Below are 22,078 nucleotides of genomic sequence, written 5' to 3'. Positions count from 1 at the left end.
CTCTCTCTATGGTCGGATACAGACCAGGTGGAGGAGACTGCGGTTCCAGCGTGCGCGCTGCTGTCCTGCTTGCACCCCCGGAGCGGCAGGGCTCGGGTCTGGAGTCAAACCCCTTATTAATATCGCTATTATTATTATTGCAATTGTATTTTATTATTGCAAAAAATGAATGGGTCTTCGAGCGGTACACGATATCGCTATCTGTTTTGCACAACTAAACATATTTATTCGGTGATGTATTTGAATAGGATCAGCTGGATATGTGCAGTATATAGGTACACTAGCTTGTCAGGCAGGCCTGTATAATTTCCAACCAATTTCACGTAGCTTATAATAGGAAAACGTGCCAAAATGTGACTAACGGTCGTTATCAAAGTTTTCTCACGGTCTGTAGTGCACAAGTATATATTTTTAAAACCTTCCTATTATGTTTTGAGTCTATTTGACCAGACACTAGTTTCGGTTTGGGAGATGATTTTATAATTAATTTCTAATATTTAACATAAAAGAGCAAAAGATATTCAAGGCGTTTTCTATTGGTTTGAAATTGCGCCGAGTCAATATGACCCAGAACAGTGTTTTACACAGGTACAAGAAAATCTCCCATAGATGAATTTTCTATTGATGGAGCCAGGCGCCACCTAGTGTCAGTTAATGCACACTGCAACCCGGGATGGGGTCAAGAAGGTTACTGTTTTAGAAGGCTTAAAAAATAGTGGTGGGGGTAGCTGTCTGTACAGGATACAGTCATGAGCCAAAGTATCCTAAAGGAAGTACAGTCCTATTGCTTTTAAAAACTCAGTAATATAATATCACCACCGGTCGGACGGTCTGGGATCAGGAACTGCTTTCAGCACACGCATCAGCCCTCAATTACTTTGTGCTCATTACCCCCCCCCCCCCAATTTCTTAATCTTGAAGCAAGTACAGCAAAGCAACCATAAAAATAAATAAATAATAAAAAGAGATCATAGATCGATATAAGGATAGATTGGAATGTTAGTGGTGGTTAAAATAAGCCACACTGAGTTTAAAAATCTAAAGTCTGGGAACCAAAAGGATAAAGGATAATTGGGGATTATAAAAGTGAAGATGTTCTAGGGTCTCATTACTCGAACAGGGAAAGCTGTGGAAAGAGAGCGAGAGCGAGAGAGAGAGACAGAGAGAGCTGAACGCTGCAGATAAGGAGCCTACAGTAATCCAACTCTTAGGAGGGATTGATGCAATTTTAAAAAGCCAATCAACTGCAAAGTGTTTGAAAGTTGATGACGTTTATCTGCTGCAGCAGAGTCCTCCCCCTCCCCTCTCAGCAAATCCAGGCCAGTCTGGGGGAAGACAAACTTGTGATTGATCACGCAATAGATGTGCTCCCCTCGATCCCTGGACCAGGCACTCACCCAACACTCGCATAGGGCACCAAACACACACACGCAAACACACGCACGCACACAATTCTACATCGACTGAGGGATTTAAAAACTGTGCTGTTGCTCTACTGGAATATATCACAGACAAGCACATTCTGTTGTACTGGAAGACAATGCAAAGTGACTTTCAACACATTTTAAATTAATTACCAATATGATGCATGTTTTGCATACTTGGAACAAGAAATACATTTCGAACCCCCCCCCCCCCCCCCCCCCTTTCAAACCCAAATAAAGTCAGACAACAACGTGACTAATATCCTCCAAAATAAAGATTTATTCCACATGTACCAGAAACACTGAATTCACACCAGTGCAGATCTTCACATTAAAAAACTCACAGAGAGCACTCATGACAGAACAGACTGTGCAGTGGAAAGGACCACGATAAAAACAGTAGAATATAAGACAATTAAAATGAACCCACATTAGAACTGGCTGCTGAATCACCCCAGATTGGAAGCACATTCTCCAAGCCTGAGCACCTCAACATGGTCAAACATTTTTTTCTTTTTCTATAACAGTGACCGTTATGTTTTTACTGTGAAAATGTGCTGCTGGGAATTGTCCAAAGCCAGCAGGGGTATCGGGTTGCTCTGATGGAAGCCTGGCAGGTAAAATGATAGAACCAGGGAATGGAAGAGTCCCGTTGCAACAACACAGTGCTGCACGAGCAGTTCCACTAGCATGAAACGCACAGCTGCCAATACAAACATGCTGAACTCAGCCCACCTTTAGAAGCACAGACATTGGAATAAGAATCTCTCTCAATTACTGCAAATGGGGGTCCAGCGGACATTCAAATAATACTCAAATAAATATCTTAATTTGAAGCCACAAATTATTACATTATTTCATGTGGCTGGCATGGGATGTAAAAAAAATAGTTTTTCTATCAAGCTAGAGGGAATAGTAAGGTTTCTTAGATCAGCATGATGTAATGAAAGAAGGACGTATGAGCAATGGTGCGGAATGGAGCTCAGAGTGGAGCTCTGAGAGTGGAGCTCTGAGAGTGGAGCTCCGAGAGTGGAGCTCCGAGAATGGAGAATGGAGCTCTGAGAGTGGAGCTGTGATAGTGAAGCTCGGAGAATAGCTGTGAAACAGAAGGAGGAGGAGGAGGAGGAGGAGGAAGAGGTCATTCTTCCTTAACATTTCTATAAAGAGACGGTGCTCCGAGGTCTAGGTGCAAAAAAATAGATTCACTAGATGCCACGAAACAGTCATAAGTGGCCGCACAGCTTACAGGTTACAAATGAACAGCCATCATCGCACCCACTTTGGCCAGTGATTATTACCTGAGTGGCCACGTGACCACCGAGTGCACAGCCCCCTCGTGTCCCCCCACCCAACGTGGCTTGGTACACTGGGAAAGCCCGCTGCACACCTCGGAGAGACTGAACCACTATACAAACACCACCACTATAAAATACAATTACTAACTACCATCACATGCTTTCTGTGAACATCTACAGTTGTTTTGTCCAGTAAAAACCACTAAAGACATCATAATAATAATACAAATAAAAAAAACATATCAGTTTCACATTTGCACACTATCCGTGAAGACTGACCAGCAAGGCTGTCCATTGCAAAACACTCACACCCACAGGACAACTCATACAAGCATACATTCTGTACAGCTTTAATATTCACATTGTAAACGCTACATCTTTAAAACCAGATTTTGGAAAAGACCACTTCAAAATGCTTTTATACACACACACACACAGACGTTTATTCATGTGTACAAGAGAATGATGATAAACCACCTTGGATATTGTTCAGAATTGCAGATGGGTTTATCATTTTTTGGGAATGAAGGACTTGTTGCTGCCCTAGTGGTTACAAAGTTAAAGATAAAAGACAGATGATTGTGTACCTTCATATTTACTAACGAGGGACATTCTGCAGACAAAATCCATTCCCATTACTAACTAAACAATACAACGCATCCAGTTTCTGTGGGGATAGGAACATCATTTCTGCACGGCCTGCTCCGTAATGATTATGCAGGAAACTGAAGGTTTTATTCATGTATTTGCGAGTTGGAAACACACCCAGATTAACTGAGTGTTGGTTCGCCCTTGGCACATGGACTCACAGGGAGCAGTCCATTGGTTTACCTGGGGGGAGGTTCCTTTGGCATTTCACAGCAGAAAAGATGAGCCAAACCCCAGGGAAAGCGTGTATTGCAACACATCAGACTGATGTACAGAATGTGCTTCACCTTTCGAAAGGGGTTTCACTTGAAAACTCCTCAGAAGCAGAATGCAAACAATTCCACAGTGTACAAGTTGTGCAATACTACTACTACTAATAATAATAATAACAAAACAAACTATTTGATGCAAGGCTGGGAATCAGCTGGCATGCCTACTTGATATGCACATTGTTTCAACTGTGTTTTGTTTATTTTTTTGCACAGATCGGCTCAAGTCTCCAGTACACTTATTAAATTCTTGTGCTTTCATCCAGTCCCTCAGGAACCCTCTTATTTAATAGAAGGGCCACAGAAGACAGCCTTGTTTTAAACTCAAAACACTCTGGGCATCGGAAGCAGTAGAATCTTATTATGAATATTTTTCCAGTTGAAAAGTTTCCTTTGTTTTTAACGTTGCAGTAAAGTGTATAGAAAAAAATCATACAAAAACAGAACATGCTATGTAAATTGCATGCACAGCCTGTACGATACCCCGCCTCAAATTAAAAACTCAATTTCACTTGGAGCCCGGTGCATCTTTAAGCAAAGACTATAGGCAGCACTGAGGCATGTAAATAAAATTGAAAAACTAAAATAAAATGCATCTTAAATTGTTGCGTGAGCCCCTGCTCCCCTTCGTTTGACGAGGATGTGTGAGGAGCTTTCAAGGCAGACTGTGGTATTCAAGTAATGACCAGGTTCACCTCTGAACAGAAAACCCTGTTTAAAAAGTAGACACCACTACCAGTGCCAGCCAGCAGGTACCGCTGCATCACACTTCAGACTCTGAAAACTAGAGTCTTCTTTGGATCACAGCGAGGCCTGCGCACAGCACTAAATGTAGATTGCTGACCCCTGCAGGAGCTATGAAGCACTGCACGGGAGAGTAATTCGTTTTGATTGGTTCATCTGTTCTGCGTTTGTTCGCAAATGCTCTGCAATGGTCTAGCTAGCAATCTGAACTTCAAAAAGGTAATCGTTGCAAAACATCTGTACAAAAGTCAAATGTACATATTAAAAGTGCAAATAACTAGGAATCCTTGCAAAAAAAATGGCGAGCAGATGAACCAATAATAGCCTGAAGTGATGAGCACAGCCCAGGGCTCCGATGTTAATTGTGCCTCACTGGTGCTCTCTGACGACGTGTGTTTGATAAGGGCAAAGCTTCTGGAGTTGCGTCTTTATTAAAGAGGGTTTCAAGGTTGTTTGACAGTTTAACAAATGTTTGCATTTCAACAATAAAAATAATAATAAACAGTAATAAAAATGTCACAACCAAAAAGTACAGGATACAAAGGAAAAAAAAAAAAAAAAAAAAAAAAAACTGAGGTTACATTTTCTTTCAGAACCTAACAAAACCACAAAATGATAATTTACACACGCCCGCACACAATATATACACACATTATATACACAAAACAAGCATGTGAAAGTGCTGTGTCTGAGAGCTTCCTGCAGGGGGCGCCCCACTCACATGGTGTTGTAGAGGAAGCTGGCAGTCCGTTTCTTCTCGTTGCTCTTCCTCACCCTGCGCAGCGGATGAGTCCTGCCATGCTGTTGCCGCGATGCCAGGGGGAGAACGCCCTCCGCGGTGCCGGCCTGGCACAGCTGAGGGGAGCTGCTTTCAGGGTCCAGGGTCTCCCCGCAGGTTTTGGCGTACTGAGCGTCGAGGCACTCCATAGGCCGGCTTAGTGCCACGCACCCCTCTGTCCTCAGCTGCTCCACCATGCACGGTGTGGGCTCTCCCTGCTGGCTGGGCTGAGATGACACTCGCAGTTTCTTGAAAGGGTCCTCTGGGGTTCCTCCGCGCCACCTGCAGTCCCAGGAGGCAGGGCCGACCCTCTGCACCGCTGCCAGCCCCGCGCCCCTCTCACTCAGGTCACCCGGAGAGAGCTCCAGGCAGCCCAGCTTGGCCAGGGAGGCAGAGCGCTTCATGAGGGACGGGGTAGTGAGGCCTGCCTGCCTGATCAGGGCCTCGATCTCCCGGGCACGCTGCCTCACCACGCCTGGGGCCAGCTCCGCCACGCTGTTGCTGCTGGAGCTGTGGGGCAGACCGGCACAGGCCCCCAGGAGACCCCTGGAGGAGGAGCGGGGCGAGGTGGAGTCACACAGGAAGGCTTGCAGTTCACACACAGTCTCCCGGTTCTTGTTCAGCTCCTCTGTACTCTGCTGGAGGCTGGGATAGCCTCCGAGCTGCAGCACCCCCATCAAGCTGTCTGTATCACTGCTCTGCACCGTCACGCCCTCCAGCCTCACAAAGGGCTGGGAGCTCCCAGGTTTAGGGAAGGGAGGGAGTCCTGAGAGGGAAGGGGAACTGTCTTCTGTGTTTTGGTTATCTGGGGTCTGGGAGGGAAGACTTTGCCCCACTGAAGGGAGAGTCTGGTGGTAGACAAAGCCCTTACTTTGGTCCTCCTCAGCCTCTTTCTTTTCCCCCACACTGGTCTCTTCCAATGGGTGTCCCGTCTCCTCCAGAAAAGCTGCCTGGTTGCACTGCCCTGCCCGGGTGTTCCCCGTGGCTGGGCTCGTGGGGCGAGGGGTCGGGATGGGAACGAGCTCCGTAATTTTAACAATCCTGATCCTGTGAGTGGAAAGCAGGTCCGGGAGAAGAGTGCCAGTGCCGGGGGTCTCTGAAACGGGGGAGCCCTCGTTGTCCCCTGCAGGCTCCGAGGGCTCACACACAGAAGTCTCGCAGCGCACAGACACCTCACCACGCGGGCCAGGGGCATCGGAGGAGCCTTCAGTCTGGATCCCTGGCTGATTCTCCTGTGGAGCCAGTTCACAGTCCCCCGATTTGTAAGGACGCCCTGAGCTCTCAACGGAGGGGGGCTCATCGTGGCGGGAGTTCTTCTGGATCAGCAGGTTCGCAGTCGGGTCATGACGCAGCCTCTGCTCCAGCTCCTTGGTGACCCGCTTCACTGACCCGGTTTTGGGAACAGAACCCTCCCGGGCTGCTTCCCCTGGCCAGGGCAGGTCCTCTGCTTCAGGGTCCCTCTGTAGACTCGTCCCCAGTATCGGATGCTCCTCCTCCTCCTCCTCTCCTCTGGGAGGTTTTGCAGACTCCCCCGGCAGGTCGTGGATGGTGTTCCTCTTGAGGGGGGCTGGTGCTGGGGTCGAAGCGGTGGGGATAGTGGAAGCAGGGTCAGTCCTGCACTGCGCACCGCCCTGGTTGATGGACTCCAGCTCAGTCACTATGTCCTTCACTGAAATCCCGTTCTCGGACTGTGACTTGGCGAGGGGGCCGCTCACATCTGCAGGCTGCTCCTGCAAAAGGAAGCAAAAATAAATGAACACAAGAAACCTAGGAACTGGCGTCTTGACAAGATTCGTCATCCGCGATAACGGCCTGTCACACGCCAAGCAGACTGAAAACATTTTAGCTAAATCCTCAAAAGCAAGACAGAGGTCTCGGGTCGTTCATGCACAGCTATGAAGATACAGCTAGCTGAGATCTGACGTGGTACAAAGAACGCCTCACGAGAGACAAGTTTGACCTAGTATTCCGTTGTAGTATTTCTGCCTGCCATCAGGTGTCAGTGTTGTGGGAAAAAAAAACAAAAAAAACCCACCACCACACCAAGGCAACTGCTAACTAACCTCTGAAAACATCAAGCTATGAACGCCAAAGTCCAACAGTGCAGAAGTATTTTTTTCTTCCTTTAAAAGCATGTTGGCAGCAAGACTTACCTTCACTGGCTCCTCGGCTGGGACAACAGCGCATTCCTCTGCGGACAGCAGCTCCTGGCTAGGACCCCTGGATGAAGAGAAGGAGGACGGGCGAGTCCTCCCAGCTGCCTGCTCCTCCGTGCGGGTCTGAGAGAGGGAGTGCGCCCGCCCGTCCTGCGAGAGCTCCAGGAACTTCTCACGTGCGCTGAAGAAGTCGATGCTGTCTGTGCTGAGGCTGGACAGGGCAGGGGAGGGGTACTCCCCGGGATTATTATTGTTATTTGGTTGCTGCGCGATCTCCAGGAAGCCTGGCTCCTGCTCTGGGGGGTCTGAAATCACTGGATCAGTCGCTCCGCTTAGGGAAGACACAGGTTTGCCCCTCTGCTCTGCCCCGAGGTCATCCTCCTCCAAATCGCCAAGCGCCGTCTCTTTGAGTTCAATCAGCACTGGGGGACAGTCCCGAAGCAGGGAGTCAGGTCCAGGCTCCTCACCTCCGCAGGGTCCCAACACGCTCTCCGAGGCTGGTTCTCCAGCACTCAGGTCTGGGCAGGGCTGGAACTCGAGCTGCAGACCCTCCTCCTCCTCATCGTCATCTTCCTCCTCTTCCTCCTCCTCCAGCTCCTCCTCTTTCTCTGCCGGCTCAGTGGTGAGCACCTGCAGCACGGCCATGCCCAGGAAGTGCTCCAGAGGGGAATTGTTGTTGTCAGAGTCCTTCCTGGTGAAGTTCAGGTTGAGGGGGGGCTTAGAGGAGGAGTCAGGCTCATGGTGGTCCGAGAGGTCGCTCTCCGAGTGGGAGCGCCACAGCTTGTTGTGTCTCTGTTTGCTGGAGAAAAAAAGTCAAGCAAATAGTCAAGCAAAAAGTTTGCCACGTGCACAATTCTGCGGCTAACAGTTTGTGTGCCACTAAATTCATAGAGGTTCAGCTACTGGAGTCCTGGGACTAGAAAAGTCCACCTGGTAACTATTTCCATCCCTGCTTCTCAGTCATGCCTGTATACCTGGCCAGCAGGATGCCCTGGTACTCCTCCAGCTGCCTCATGAAGGAGGGGTTGGGGTTGGTGACAGTGCGGCGGTCCTTCACGAAGCTGTGCGCGCGCTCCAGGTTCCAGCCGTACTCCTTCATGGCGTAGGCGATGACCGTGGAGGCAGAGCGGCTCACGCCCATCTTGCAGTGCACCAGGCACTTGGAGCCAGCCTTCCTGCGGGGCACAGAGGGGACAATTAACGAGGGGAGAGAGAGAGAGAAGGGAGGAGATGCAGACATGAGGCAGTGGAGGAGAGAGGGAAGGTGAGACAAACCATGACAGACAGGAGACAAGGACTCGCACACAGGTATTGAAATATCCAGGGTATTATTGTAGGAGCAAGTATTTTACACAAACCTTACCAAAAAAAGTTTTACAAAATATAAACTGTCATAACATAAATAGCCCAGTGTGTTTACTGTTATTTCGTAGCTATGTTATGAAAACAATTAAAACAGCATTTGTCTAAATGACCATTTGTTGGCAAACACACACCCCTTTGTCCCTCTGTAAACTGCCTGGTCAACTGATCAGCTCTCAACACTACAGTCCTCAACTTTCCGCCCCCTACAGTCCTCAGACCCAGTCGCGGTCCTCAATGACTGTTTCCCAGCGCATACGTGAGCATGCAGCTCGCGTGGAGCAGAGCGATGTCTTACTTCGCCTTGGAGATGAATTTGAAGGTGTCGTTCCAGTACGCCAGCAGGTCTGTAGCCTCCTCATCATAGACGCGGATGTTGTGGTACTCAAACACTCCCGGGAAGAAATTATCGATCTCCCGAGTGACGTTCAGGATGTAGCGAATTCTGATCAAAGAGAAGCAGAGAGACTTGTTTAGAGTGTGAAGAGCCGGACTCTATCTTTATTAGCTGGTGGTACTGAGAAGTCGATGGAATTACTACATGGACTCAATTAACACGTCACTGACGCTGCTGCACGTGGGAGGGGCAATTCTGGGAACGCTCCCTGGAAACCAACCAGCAAATATCAAAACAAAAACATCAACTCTGCCAAGAGCACAGAAGACATTTGTGCACGAGAGATACCGGCTGCACTGGTTTCAGAGCAGCCGGGAGAGAGACACAGTCTTAAAGGCACTAAAACATCACCCAGCTGTTGAACACTCAGCATTGCTACCTGACAAATCGAACAAATCGACTGGAACTCTTTCTCAATGTCTTGGTTGAATCGCTCGTCATGAACATATTACAGTAGTCCCTCACTCATACAGACACACAGTTGATTTTGTGTTGCCGGTGACCTACAGTCTAAAGCAAAAAGAAAGCGTGCAAGGTATTCATTCGATTTTATTACAGCAAGAGGCTGCTGCACAGATTTATGTTTGAACAGAGAACATGCCACATTAATGTTATTGCACTGCAACGATTTATTGGGTTAAAATAAAACCAGCACTGTAAATGCGTGTGCGGGTTTGTTTCTTTACACCGGACACCTTTCAGACAGCCTGTCTATGTGTCTCGAGGGACTGCTGTTGGGTTATCCGAGTGTTTCTATGCACTGGGCTGGGCTGGGCGATGCCTCGGTGGATGCAGCAGTGCTCAGGAACTATGGGCAGCACTTCACTTACCCTCGGTTCTGCAGGTCCTCGAGATTGGAGGCGTTCCACTCGGAGCCCTGTGCACACACATTGAAGATCGTGTTAGGTGACAGAGAGAGATTCCTTTCACTCTGAAGGCTACACAGGTCTCTGAAGCGGGAGTGTGTTGTACATACGAGCTTTTACAAATGACAATACAAATGTCCACACTGCAATAACTTGAACCTGGGTTAACCCTACAGCTTTCAAACAGTGAAAAGATACTCGTGCTTATTTAATTATAACCAGACTTGCACAGCAACCCCCTACTGAAATCTGATTAAAAAAAAAAAAGAAAACACAACCCCTTTCATGTATGAAAGTGTGAAAGCTGCTCAGGGCTGATAATGCAACAGGAAAGGTGGGGAGGAAGTGGCATCACTCACCAGAAAGACGTGTTCGAATATCTCCGTGGGGCTGTCCATCTGCCCCAGGATCACGATCATCTCATTGTCAATGTACTCCTTGAACTCACGCAGGTTACACACCATCTGCATCTCCAGCTCCGTCCGGATCTGAGGGAGAAGGGTATTAAAATCGCTGTCTCACAATCTCATTCAAGCAGACACCCAGCTTGATTTCAAACTGCACTCTGGCTGATCCCCGCCCCGCTGGACAGCAGCAGTACTGACCTCCTTTGACGTGATGTTCTCCAGGTCTTTCTGCATCATGATCTCTCGCAGTTTGGTTTTGATGAGCCTCTCTGTACGCTCCCTCTCCGTGGGGCTGGAAAGGTAGAAGGTATAAAAAAGGTCACCGCACAGCCAGCCTGATCACTTACCCAACCCAGCAAAGAAAAGTACGATGCAAACGATTCTGAGGCAATCAGTCCACAGCAGATTTAGCAAGTGAACGACTGCACAGATTCAATTTTCTAGCCAGTGAATTAGTCCTGGAGACCACACACATTCCTAACCAGGGCTCCACAGTGCTGGGTCACACACACACACACACAGCTCAGCTGCCTATAAAAGTGAATGACAGAATGGAAGCCACTGCCCCATTCCCAGTTCATCTCACTGAACATTACAATGAGGGAGCTCATGCCACTTTCTGGGTTTGTGACTCTACCTTACTGGGTTGATTTGAGAGCTGCAGCTGTTTATCTATCCATTATTGCAAGCAGGGGAAAGACACTAATGCCTCTCAATTAACCTTTACCACTACAGAGGAGCAGGGTGTCAGGTTACATGTGACCTTCTCTTCTGAATTGTATTGGCCAGGAGGCAATTACAAACAAGCAAAGCCCATCGCCTACCCAAAACCATGGACTAAAAATAAACTTTGCACATTCAAATTAGGAGGGAGGAAACCACACAACAAAGCAAAGACAACAGACCCCTAACTGGCAGTTCTGTTTAGAGTAAACGCTTTGTCATATTTCTGCAATAGTGTTTCATTCCCCTACCATTATTATAGCCTTACAAAAACCTAATCAATTAAGCATGTTGTTTACAAGTAGAACATGCCACAGTAATGTGCATGGGAGGTTTTTTTTTTAAGGGTGGAATTAATTCCGTTTATGCCTCAGCCTGCCTGCCGGCTCTCACCCTCTCCTCTAATAACCCTATCAGTCACTCTGCTCTGCTGCACCTTTCCTGGAAAGGTATTAGTAGAATGCTTCCTTAGAAGGAGACTGGGATCACGGGGCTGCATGCCAGCACATGGATGCAGTGCCTGCTGTCTTATCTGGGGCAGTAAAAATAGTTCCCTCACTCAGCGCTGGGGAGTCCTTTCCCACGCACTTCAATGCCCTGGCAAGGGCACCAGCCTCTTTCTAATGTATACCTGCACAGCCTGGCATGGGGCAGGGGAGTGAGGGAAGGAGTCTCTCTTGTCTCCACTGGTCAGTTTTACCAATCTTGTTCGAGGCCATGTCAAACGTACTGCAGGGATGGGAATAAGACTCCCATTTGCATAGCAGTTTCTCCCATTCCAGGTTTTACTACCAGCCCTGGTGCATAGGAAACAAGCTCAGGTGTGTCTTATTAAACCCACAGTAAAACCAGGAATGGATCAAACTGCTATGCAATGGGGGGTGTCTTATTTCCATCCTTGTACTGCAAAACGAGAGGAAGGTTCATAAGCTGATCGGAAGCAGAAACGATGTTAGAGCCCCGAATGTGACTGCTTGGCTTGATCAGGAAGGCACGGTGTGAAACGTGACCCTGGCACTGCTCTCACTCACACGTCAGTGAAGAGCACGGGGGAGTCAGCGCGGTGGGACTGCACGTCCTGCATGGCGTTCCACTCGTTGATGCACACCTGGTCCGAGTTCACCCGGCTCTCGTAGTAGCTGATCCAGGTGAGGAAGAGGCTGCCGGGGTAGTAGTTGTGGCAGCGAGCCACTTCGCACGCCTTGTGCAAGCTCTGGAGTGACGACCTGCAAAAAAGAGAGGCCGCCCCAAATCACACAACGCAAAGTTCAACAGAACAGAACACCCCTGGAGCCATCACAGCATGCATGAGCAGCTATCTGCCCCTCTGAGTGCAACATGAAGCTATCCAGCCAAACTCATAATTGCTACTATGCAAAGTAGTCTGGGGCACCAGGAAAAATACTACGGCATCTTCACAAACAAGCTCATTTTAATATATATTTATATTTTTATTGCAACAGGGAGTTTTTATTTCCACGTGAGAGATGATATCAGCTCTAAAAGGCACCAATTTATATGGGTAGCAAGGGCAAAGTCCACAAGCTCTTGCAGTAACAAAGTGGTATTACAGCTGGCTGGTAAAGATAGTGTCTGTTTTCACATCCTCCACTCACCTCACTGCACACCTGAAAATCGCAGGCTTGCACAATGATGGCACGCTGCCAAAGGCTGCCAGTAACACAGTGTTGACATTATTTTCATCATCATCTACATGATCCCTGTTGACCTCTGAGCACTTTCATACTCCTCCGAATTGAGGAACTTGAACAAATACAACAGAACTCAAGAGTAATGTAAGCTTGTCTATTAAAAACCCTGGCACTCCAACACAAGCCCCCAGAGGGGTGGGGATTTCCACCAATCTCACTTCTATTGCAATAACTGTCCTTTCATAAAGGGGGCTACAACAACCAGCCCATTGTACTGTACAAGGTGCAGTCGATCAGCAAAAACAGTCCGTTCACTATGAACTTCTCCAGTGTTTGCACGGTCACAGCCAAGCAACCCAGCCAGATTCAAAACTGCAATAGAAAGTGACAGATCTGAAGCGTGCATTTCACTGTCATTGGGTTTGATCTGTCTGCAGAACAGTTTTAAAATCCTCAATTAAATAAAGAAGCCTGTGATGTAGAAAACGATTCCCGAGTTGCTCAGGGGCTCACACTCACCACATGGCCTGGACCGACACCGGTTTGAAGACGTGAACTCTGTTCACGGTGGAGACACTGAAGCCCCTGCGAGGAGACAAGGCAGACACTCATCACACACTGCAGCCCACTCAATCCACACTGCTGTGTGAATAGCGGAGAAACAAGGCAAACTACATCCTTCACCCCCTGCTCCCTGACCCGGGCACAGTGCCCAGTGCCGCTCCAGACCCCCAGCCCCGGCACTACCCCAGGCTGCCCCTCTGTCACTGTGGAGGGGGCTGTTGGGTTCCCTTACCCGTCTCCGTCCAGGTGGATGAGCGTGTCGCTCCACAGAGGCAGAACCAGACCCAGGGTGCAGGAGCTGCTGCAGAGTGAGCAAGAGAAAGAGAAAAAGGATTTACTACAACATTATCGATAGCAACAAATCTAAGAGGATCGTAACTTTTACAGTTTACAAATGTGTAAAACAGACCAGTATTTCCATTCACTCATTAGACTTCTGCTAGTCACAGAACAGTGTAGCAGCAGGAAGCTGAATATCAAACTTGTTGAACGGACCATTGATTACAGCTTTGATTTATCGAAATATGAGCAAACCACAGCCTGGAGGACAATTGGTGGCAAATTTGCCATTCTTAAGCAATTCAATGAAAGTATTAAGAACTCTTATCCCCAAGTGTGATCTCCACTCAAGCACGGATTCTGAAAGTCTCAGGTTTTAATGCAAATGAACCCAAACACAAAGATGCCCATTGTACGCAGATAGAGTGTAAAATTATAGCCACTTTGGAAGACAAATGCAGTAAACGGGCAGGATCTGCTCCAGCACTGCCGGGCACTACCGATACCAGATTGGAAATGTTTGACAGCATTAGGGGAGGGCTCCAAGGAGGGCTGGCTGCTCAGACAGGGGTCTGAACCCCGGCTCTCACGGCTACACAACATTCTGCACAGATTGCTGGATTACATGGATAGGGAGGCACAGCTGCTTGACAGAGTCCTTTCTATTAACTGTGGAAGAACAGCAAATGAAAGCTGAAACTTCATGCTACATTTCCACCAGGCTACACATTCATTCTTTTCTTGCAGAAAATCACAAAACCGCTCTCTCCCAGAAAGACTTTTGATACGATTTTGAGCAACAACAAACAGGATTTTGTAGCTGCTGCTGTTGTCTGATCCTGTAAAAGAGAAGCCACTGCTCAAGGTATTTCCTAGTTAAATATTTCACTAAATAAAAACCTTTTTCTGAGCAATCTGATGGGCACCACCTGCCAAGAGGTCTCAACACCACTCCAGCTGCACCCTGTGTGCGAGTGCGTCGGTGCGAATCTCTGTGTGAACGGGCGTCAGTGGGTACAAGTCATGAAAGCCAAGCGCTCTGCTCGCTGTTTTCAATGCGAGCGTCCCCCTGCTGTCCTCACCTGTCTTTGGTGTTCAAGTCCATTCCCAGTACGATGCTCTCCTCTGTGTCCTGCCTGCCATTGGTTGAAACGACCACGATGTAGCGCATGCAGCTCTGGAAAGCACTTTCCAACCGGACGGCCTGGAGGGAGAGAGGACGAGTCATCGAGGGGATAAAACTAAAACAGAGACTAACCTACCCCTCATCTAGCTTGGCTCGGAGAATCTATTAAACTGTGCTTCCAGATCAATGCTGGCTATGGATTAACAAACTCAAATTATTTATTGATTTATTTTTTTAAAAACACATGGCATGACTTTTTCGCTCTATCTTGAGAACCTAGCACCCCATCACAAGAGAAGGAGAACTTGGTACGGACAGTCCTTCGCACAGGTGTACCAGAATGTAGCTCAGGGTGAATTTCCACCTGTATTTTGTTTAGTGAGTGGTTCCACTGAAGTAGGAGCACAGCTGCAATTAACTCCTGCAGCCTGGTTATTACTCCAGCAAGCAGGGCAGACCTCTCCCTCCCTCCCTCCCTCTCAGCCAATCAAAACGCTCCAGCGTCATTTACTTGTTTTCTTAACCCTCTTCTCGTGACACAGATCTCCCCCCGCCTCCAAAGCCAAAATGCCATAAAAACCTTCTTAAATGAGAAACTTAATGACCTCAGCAAGGAGTCTCGGTTCTGTTCTATGTACAGATTGGGACAAATGCATTGATCACCTAGTATCTTAGGATTGAGACAAGTAATCAAAGAAACTACAAAAAGATAAACCGCAAGACTCTACCGGAAGCCACAACAGTAGTACAGTTTTTCAATGTTCGATTTTGAAGTGTCCCATTGTCAGTTTTTCGTTAAGTATATGGGAAAACTACAAAGCAGTATGTAATTCAATCTGTCTATAGGGTGATGCAAAATACTTTGTCCCTAGCTGTGAGTACAGACACTGAAACATGCAGCTTAAAAATAAGCAGGATTTCCCGACCCAGTTTCAGGCTCACGTCAATGCTTGAAATACAAGGTTATCAGAGCAACCAGTTTTGCATGTTTGTGCACGACAGTCAGACTTGCTGTTGATAAAGCTGGGCAGGGCAGGGCCGGGCTCAGCTGCACTCACCAGTCTGATATTGTCTTCGGGACGCAGCAGTGTAAACATGGCCTGCAAGTGTTGCTGGAGGTCACCTGAGAAACACACACAAACAAAATGATAAAACAGCGAACGCCTGCCGCCTGAGCGAGACGGAGCAGCCTCACACCTGCACGCATCAGCAGGGTCTTTCCAAAACGCTCTCACACTAGGTTAGTTCTGAACGCATTTCACTTTGGACGCGAATATAAACAGGCAGAGCAACTTTGAGGAGTTTCAGCAGAACGCAATTGCAATCACAGGGCTGGAAATATTAGCCAAACGTAGTGTGTAGCTAATGGGAATGGCAAGAAGACTCCCACTGCACAGCTGTTTGATCCATTCCTGGTTTTACTGTGTGTTTAATAAAAGACACACCTGAGCTTGTTACCTACACACACAGAGGCTGATCAAGACTGTGGTAAAACCTGGAACGGAGGAAGAGTGCAATGCAATAGGAGTCTTATTTCCATCCCTGCTTCTTGTAAGCATCAACCTTCTGGAGGGTTAACGAGGGGCGCCAAAGTGTTCCTCTTTAGTTTCAGAGCACGAGGCAGAAGATCCCACTTCCAGCTGCAGCCCCTGCGGTCAGGTTTCGCAGCACCAGGTGAATGCGAGTCTGCATGAGAGCAGCATGTCTTTAAAAGTCAATGCAACAGGTCCACCTGCCTGTAGTTACACCCAGCACCAGCACACAGGCTCTCCCACCAGCTCTACTTACATTTGAATACACAGACAGAGAAAAAGCACAATACAAAGCAAACCGTGACGCCGAGCCAGCGCAAGCACTTCAAACACAAACCTGTTTGTTATTTTTTTTATCATCCAGTACATCGTGTGTTTGCACAGGGTGCTTGATCGGAAAGCAGGCTGAATGAGCCCACACCACAGCGGAGATTGGGTGGGTCTTAAACTTGGGAGCCGTCACTGTTTGTCACGCATGATTTTTACCATTCGAAGCAGCCATTCCTATTTGGTTCAGAGAGAACGTGTCTGAGCAGCTCTGGGTACAGCCAGAGGACACACAGCCAGGGAATGTGCTGAAGCCACAGTCTGGCCTTTTACACAGCAGGCTTCCTTACTGCAAGAGCGAGACAGTCCTGATTTAAACTGAGACACTCAGCACTATTACCATCTCTCTTGCAGTCGAGACCCATTACAACTCCAGCACCGCCAAGGTCAGCTACGGATTAAAATATACTGCACAGGCTCAGGGTAATACGACTCCCACTGCACAGCTCTCCCAGCCATTCCAGTTACTAGCATTAGCAGATGTAGGTGCACGGAGGTGAATTTAGCACTAGATTAGGAAGGAGAATACAGAGAAGCATGGCACTGTATGGCAGTGAAATCCCATAGGTGGCACAAACCGTTCTAGGGAGTGCAACCTGGTATACAAAAAGGAGCAGTCAGTCCACCTGCTGGTGGTTGCCGTGTCGACACTGGAACGTTGTGCTGCACTTGTGGAACACTCAGAAGACAAAGGAAGCAATGCTGCAGCTTTAAGACGGGCAGTGCCCCCCTATACCCCAGCGTGCCAGCCCACGTACCTGCATGCTTGTTGTGTCGCTGGGAGACTCTGGGACCCGGGGAGCCATTTCCTCGTGGAAGGAAGAGGGCAGCCCCTTTCACAGTGAGGAAGTTTTCGCTGATGCTGCGGAGAGAGAAAACACACAAACGCAAGAGGGTCAGACAAACCAAGAAACAGCCAGGACTGGCAGGCAGGCAGGCATCGCTCACACTGTGCAGCTTGAGCAGCCGGAGTGTGTCCGTTTACCATCAGGGACGGAAGCAAACGTGCAGGGAGTTTGGAAAAGTTCCCCCGTTCTCATGTTTATGGACACATTTCAGTGTTTTAGAGAAATTTGAAACTGGGGAGCAAATACAGGTTCTTTAAATCAAAACCAAAATCATATTTACACAAAAGCAACACAAAACAAAACCAACTTCAAAACGTGCATCTTGAACCGAACAGAGAGGGAGCTGAGAACACCTACTGCTCTCTGAATCCCAGCTGCAAATCAACCCAGCTTCTCAGAGCAAAACATGAGAACAGCTGGGCTGCTGGGGGAGTGGGGGTTTACCAGAGGAGGCAGCAGCAAGACTCCTGTTGCATAGCAGTTTCACCCATTCCAGGTTTTAACAACTCTACTAGCTCCCATGTATAGGCAACAGGCTTAGGCGTGCCTTACTAGATTCACAGTAAAACCAGGAATGGAGCAAAATGCTATGCAATGGGAGTATTATTTCCACCCCTGTATTTTAATCAGCCTGTACAAATAGGGCTCAGGTAGCACTGGGTTTTACATGCTTGGAACAGGCACGGCATCTCACATGCAGGAATAGCACAAGACTGCAAGAGAACAGCAAGGCACCCAATTCAGAAAAGCTGTTTGCTCCAAGTTTAGCAGCACACAGATGATTTATGAATTTCGCCCCAAGCTTGTAAGGGTTCGGGAAGGGAGACTGTTTAACCTGTTTTCTGATTCCATTGTCCATCACTCAACCCATTGTATACTTCTTATTGTTTTACAAAAAAAAAAAAAAAAAAACCTTCTATAACAAGAGTTTCCTGCAGCACAGACATTCCTGAAAGAAGCCTGTAATGTCAACACAAGCTACAAGCAACGAATGAACAAACAAACTGGACTAATTAGGTACAAGCAGATAACTTGCATTTTTTTCAGTTTACAAGAAAGAGAGAATGCATATAAAACATGAGGACTATGCAGGAATGCAGCGGACTCTGCAGTCACATGACAGCTAAACAAGAACAGACTGTTTCCCACAGCCTGCCGACCCCAGCTGCGTGCATCCTCCCTCATCTCCCTACTCTGTACACTTCATCCCTATACAGCTGCTAATTCCACAGCATCGCGTGAGAGAGACGGCCGGCTCCCCCAGCATTACACTCCATCTGCTCTGGAGTAGGTTTGGAACACCAATCCCTCACTGGGATACGAAACACGACTTGTTGAGTAGAATTACTTGCTGTACTGAAAAAAGCTGATCCACACGGATGTTACATCACAGTCACCCACAAGCTGAAAAACGGACCCACTTATTGCCATCCTGCGAGCGGAGATGCCATCACAGCCCTACTATAAGAGAGAGAGTCAGCCAGACACAAGCTCTCCTCTGCGGCTTCTTGAAAACAAGATCTGTGCCCCAGAAAGGGGAAGTGAGGATCGTGTGCGAAGGAAGCAGGTCTCCTCTCCCCCACGCCCAGCCACTCATCCTCTCTGGGAACTCTGTAGCTCCAGGGCCAGGTTGTGCAACAGCCGTTGCTGCATATTCACTCAGGAGCGTCACTCCAACGAGCTCAGCTCTTATCACAAGCCGACAAGACTCCGGTTCACCAGACTGTGACGGAAAGACCTGATTATATTACAACGATCAACTGTATTGGAATGAGCAACACGCACCCCCAGCACAGAGCAGCTGAGCAGGAAATCCTCTCACCTGCACAGGTGAGGCTCAGGCAAGCTCAGCAGAGAGAGAGAGCGAGACAGAGAGAGAGAGAGAGAGAGAGAGAGAGAGAGAGAGAGAGCGAGACAGAGAGAGAGAGAGCGATGACTTGTGCTTTACTGGGGTTTTTTTTAGGATGGTTCGTAGACTATAACTTGGCTGCACTGCACCCACCCCCACCCCCACCACACACAGATGAGTTGTGAACACATGCCACAACAGGGCCGGTAATAAGACTCCTATTGCACAGCAGTTTCACCCATTCCAGGTTTTAATACGAGCTGGATTAGCCCCAGTGTATAGGTAACACACTCAGGGGGTGCGTCTTATTAAACTCCTCGTAAAACCAGGAATGGATTGAACCGCTGTGATAAATCCCATTAATAAAACTAAGTGTTACTGCTGCAGAAATGCATGGAGGAGATTAGCAGGGAACAGGCTGTAAACCAACCGCTAAAAGGAAACGGGGTCGCAATTCACAACTCACTTGAAGTTACTTTAAACATCACTGAGTCTAAATACAAAATACCCTTGCTGCCACTTTAAACCCCCCCCCCTCCCTCCATATTAGTCGCTGGGTGATAATTTTAACTGGCTGTCTAGCCTGGTGAGCGCGCGTCTCTCCAGTGCTCAGAAGCAGAGCACTCTCGCTTCCCTCAATAGGCAACAGATCTGCCCTGGAGCGGACAGAGGGGACTTCCACAGTGGGCAGGGAGGCAGGCAGGCAGCTATTCCTGTAGACAAACTCTGGCTCCCTACAGGAGAAGCCAGGCTGTGTCCGCAGCCAATCAGAAAGCAACTCTACACCACAGTGTGCTGCAAATGGTCTCATCCAGGCAAGAGATTCCTATACGGAGCGCAGCAGCTCCACGACACTGTTAGAGACACACACTTTGGAAATGCCTTTAACCCCTGAAGGAACACAAGGAATTCAAACAGTTTCTTCAGAAAATGCCTTTCAGAGCGACTCAAGAACCACGAGGAGGAAACGGGCAGCTTGGATGATGGGATCCAGCCTGTCAGTAAATTTGAACCCCCGTTTCGTGCACCTCATTGCAAAAGAGTTAGCAAGCATTTTTAATTTGTGGGACACATGTCCCTTGTGTGTTAAGGGTTAACCCTGCCCCGTGCAAATGGAAATCCAAGAACCAGGGCGACACAAACAGCTTTCTTCATTATCAATTATGTCAGCAATGGTGTTAGAGTTGAAGTTATTTGCATTTTATAAAAACAGGGATAGCGGGGAAAGCTGTTCAGGGAAACCTCCTGCCAGCGGGGCTCACAGCACCACCATCTTATTTTTAAATCTATCCCTACAGGTTCGCTCTACGGTGGCCAGATTTTTGTTCATGTTTACGCCGTGCACCTTACAAAAGAAAAAAAATACTCATTTTAATAAAGCAAAAAAAATAACCACCCCACAAAACCACAAATGCAAAATGATCGCGAGCGTCAGAATTTTCCATTCTGACAAGGAAGTGTCTCTGCCCACAGAGATCAACCCGACAGCTTTATCAAGACGAGGTGACCCACACCTTCATAAACAACAGTACAGTGAAGGGCTGAAGTGCCTGCCAGCCAAAGCACAGCCCAGGACAGAGATTCTGTACAGCACAGGACTCTGCAAAGGCAGTCACACTCACTGCAAGTCCTATGTTGGCGTTTAACTGTATCTCAGGGTAACTTGAGCCTGTTATAGCCTAGACGCACACCTCAACAGAAACTCTAATAATACACCGAAATGTTTCCGTACAGAAAATATTTTTAAACTGAAGCCATCTGGGTCAAAGTTCCGCAACCTCCTTCTTCTGTGCAGGGTTTACTGATCGCTCTCAGATACAAGCTACAAACTCATTAGCCACTACCAACCCCTCAGCAGAATCAGGAACCAACTTTGTTTCTTCTGCAATCACATCATGGATTACCAAGGGTGAAAACGCAGCAAGAACGGCTTGACCCATTCCTGGTTTTACTAAGCGTTTAATAAGACACACGCGTGAGCGCGATATCTACACACTGCGGCTCATGGTAAAACCAGGAATGGTTGAAACTGCTATGCAACAGGAGTCTTATTCCCATCCCTGCTTACGAACCTTTACGGCACAGATCAATCTCAAACAAACTGCGATACAGACCCCTCCACTCTATAAAAGCAAGGAGTGGCATGGTGCGGGCATCCAGTCAACACAAGATGTCACCAGTCACACCATTATTATTGACATCAAGTAAACACGTGATGTCACCGATTACACCATTATCAAAGCTCTCGCGGGTCATGATATTAAAACAGAGGACAAGATTGTTAGCAAATCATTTTTTGAAAACAAGATCACTCGCCAATTACACCCACTGGCTGTAAAACACTAATACACACACAGGCAGGAATAAAAGGTGTTTACTGCACCACTTCCCTGTTGCATGATTTTATCTATAAGCAGGCCAGTTAATAATATATTCCTCATGCAACACAGCTTTCATAAAACAGACGATTTTAAAAGCTGTTGCGAGTCACTGAAGGAGGAAAGCCAAGGAAAAACCCCACCTTAAAAAGAGGCGGAGGCAAGACAGCAGACCTGGGGGCATTTACGAATGCAACTGCACCTGCCTACCTGGGGGGTCAAACGGACGTTAATAATTCAGTAATGACGAACTCACCTCCCTGTTCACAAGACTGATTACCTGTCTGACAGCAAGCAGGGCTGTAATTAGGACAGGTGACTGGTGCCAGAGTGGGGAGGGGGGGCAGAACCATTAAAAGATCACCCTTCTGTTTAATAAGACACACCTGAGCTTGTTACTTGTACACTAACCCAGCTATTACAACCTGGAAAGGGTGAAACTGCTATGCAAGAG

The 22,078-nt window shown here is 47.8% G+C and overlaps 2 protein-coding genes across 11 annotated transcripts in view; both read right to left on the bottom strand.

Annotated features, from left to right (window-relative positions):
- Positions 1–15, bottom strand: part of LOC121308631 (coronin-6-like) — a 16,717-nt gene extending 16,702 nt beyond the window's left edge. For 2 of the 6 annotated variants that reach the window (XM_041241123.1, XM_041241129.1), the window contains exon 1: positions 1–14. This exon is cut by the window's left edge and continues 215 nt beyond it. The gene's annotated coding sequence lies outside the window, so the exon portion shown is untranslated. The other 4 variants (XM_041241124.1, XM_041241127.1, XM_041241128.1 and 1 more) reach the window with 4 other exon arrangements.
- A 1,666-nt stretch (positions 16–1,681) lies between these two features.
- The window catches only part of LOC121308645 (protein phosphatase Slingshot homolog 2-like), a 34,399-nt gene continuing 14,002 nt past the window's right edge, over positions 1,682–22,078 (bottom strand). For 4 of the 5 annotated variants that reach the window (XM_041241161.1, XM_041241163.1, XM_041241162.1 and 1 more), the window contains 13 exons: positions 17,308–17,411; positions 15,749–15,813; positions 14,647–14,768; positions 13,518–13,586; positions 13,241–13,306; positions 12,101–12,295; positions 10,545–10,638; positions 10,299–10,427; positions 9,904–9,950; positions 8,975–9,121; positions 8,289–8,489; positions 7,312–8,113; positions 1,682–6,888 (listed from right to left, as the gene is read on the bottom strand). In XM_041241161.1, coding sequence (XP_041097095.1) covers positions 5,098–6,888; positions 7,312–8,113; positions 8,289–8,489; positions 8,975–9,121; positions 9,904–9,950; positions 10,299–10,427; positions 10,545–10,638; positions 12,101–12,295; positions 13,241–13,306; positions 13,518–13,586; positions 14,647–14,768; positions 15,749–15,813; positions 17,308–17,411 — 3,832 coding nt within the window. In that variant the 3' untranslated portion in view covers positions 1,682–5,097. The remainder of the gene's footprint in view (positions 6,889–7,311; positions 8,114–8,288; positions 8,490–8,974; positions 9,122–9,903; positions 9,951–10,298; positions 10,428–10,544; positions 10,639–12,100; positions 12,296–13,240; positions 13,307–13,517; positions 13,587–14,646; positions 14,769–15,748; positions 15,814–17,307; positions 17,412–22,078) is intronic. The other variant, XM_041241160.1, reaches the window with a different exon arrangement.

This window comes from Polyodon spathula, unplaced genomic scaffold, assembly GCF_017654505.1.
Source record: "Polyodon spathula isolate WHYD16114869_AA unplaced genomic scaffold, ASM1765450v1 scaffolds_764, whole genome shotgun sequence".
NCBI lineage: Eukaryota > Metazoa > Chordata > Actinopteri > Acipenseriformes > Polyodontidae > Polyodon > Polyodon spathula.
Note: the sequence above shows the minus strand (reverse complement) of the source record. Positions and strands in the feature narration are given on the sequence as shown.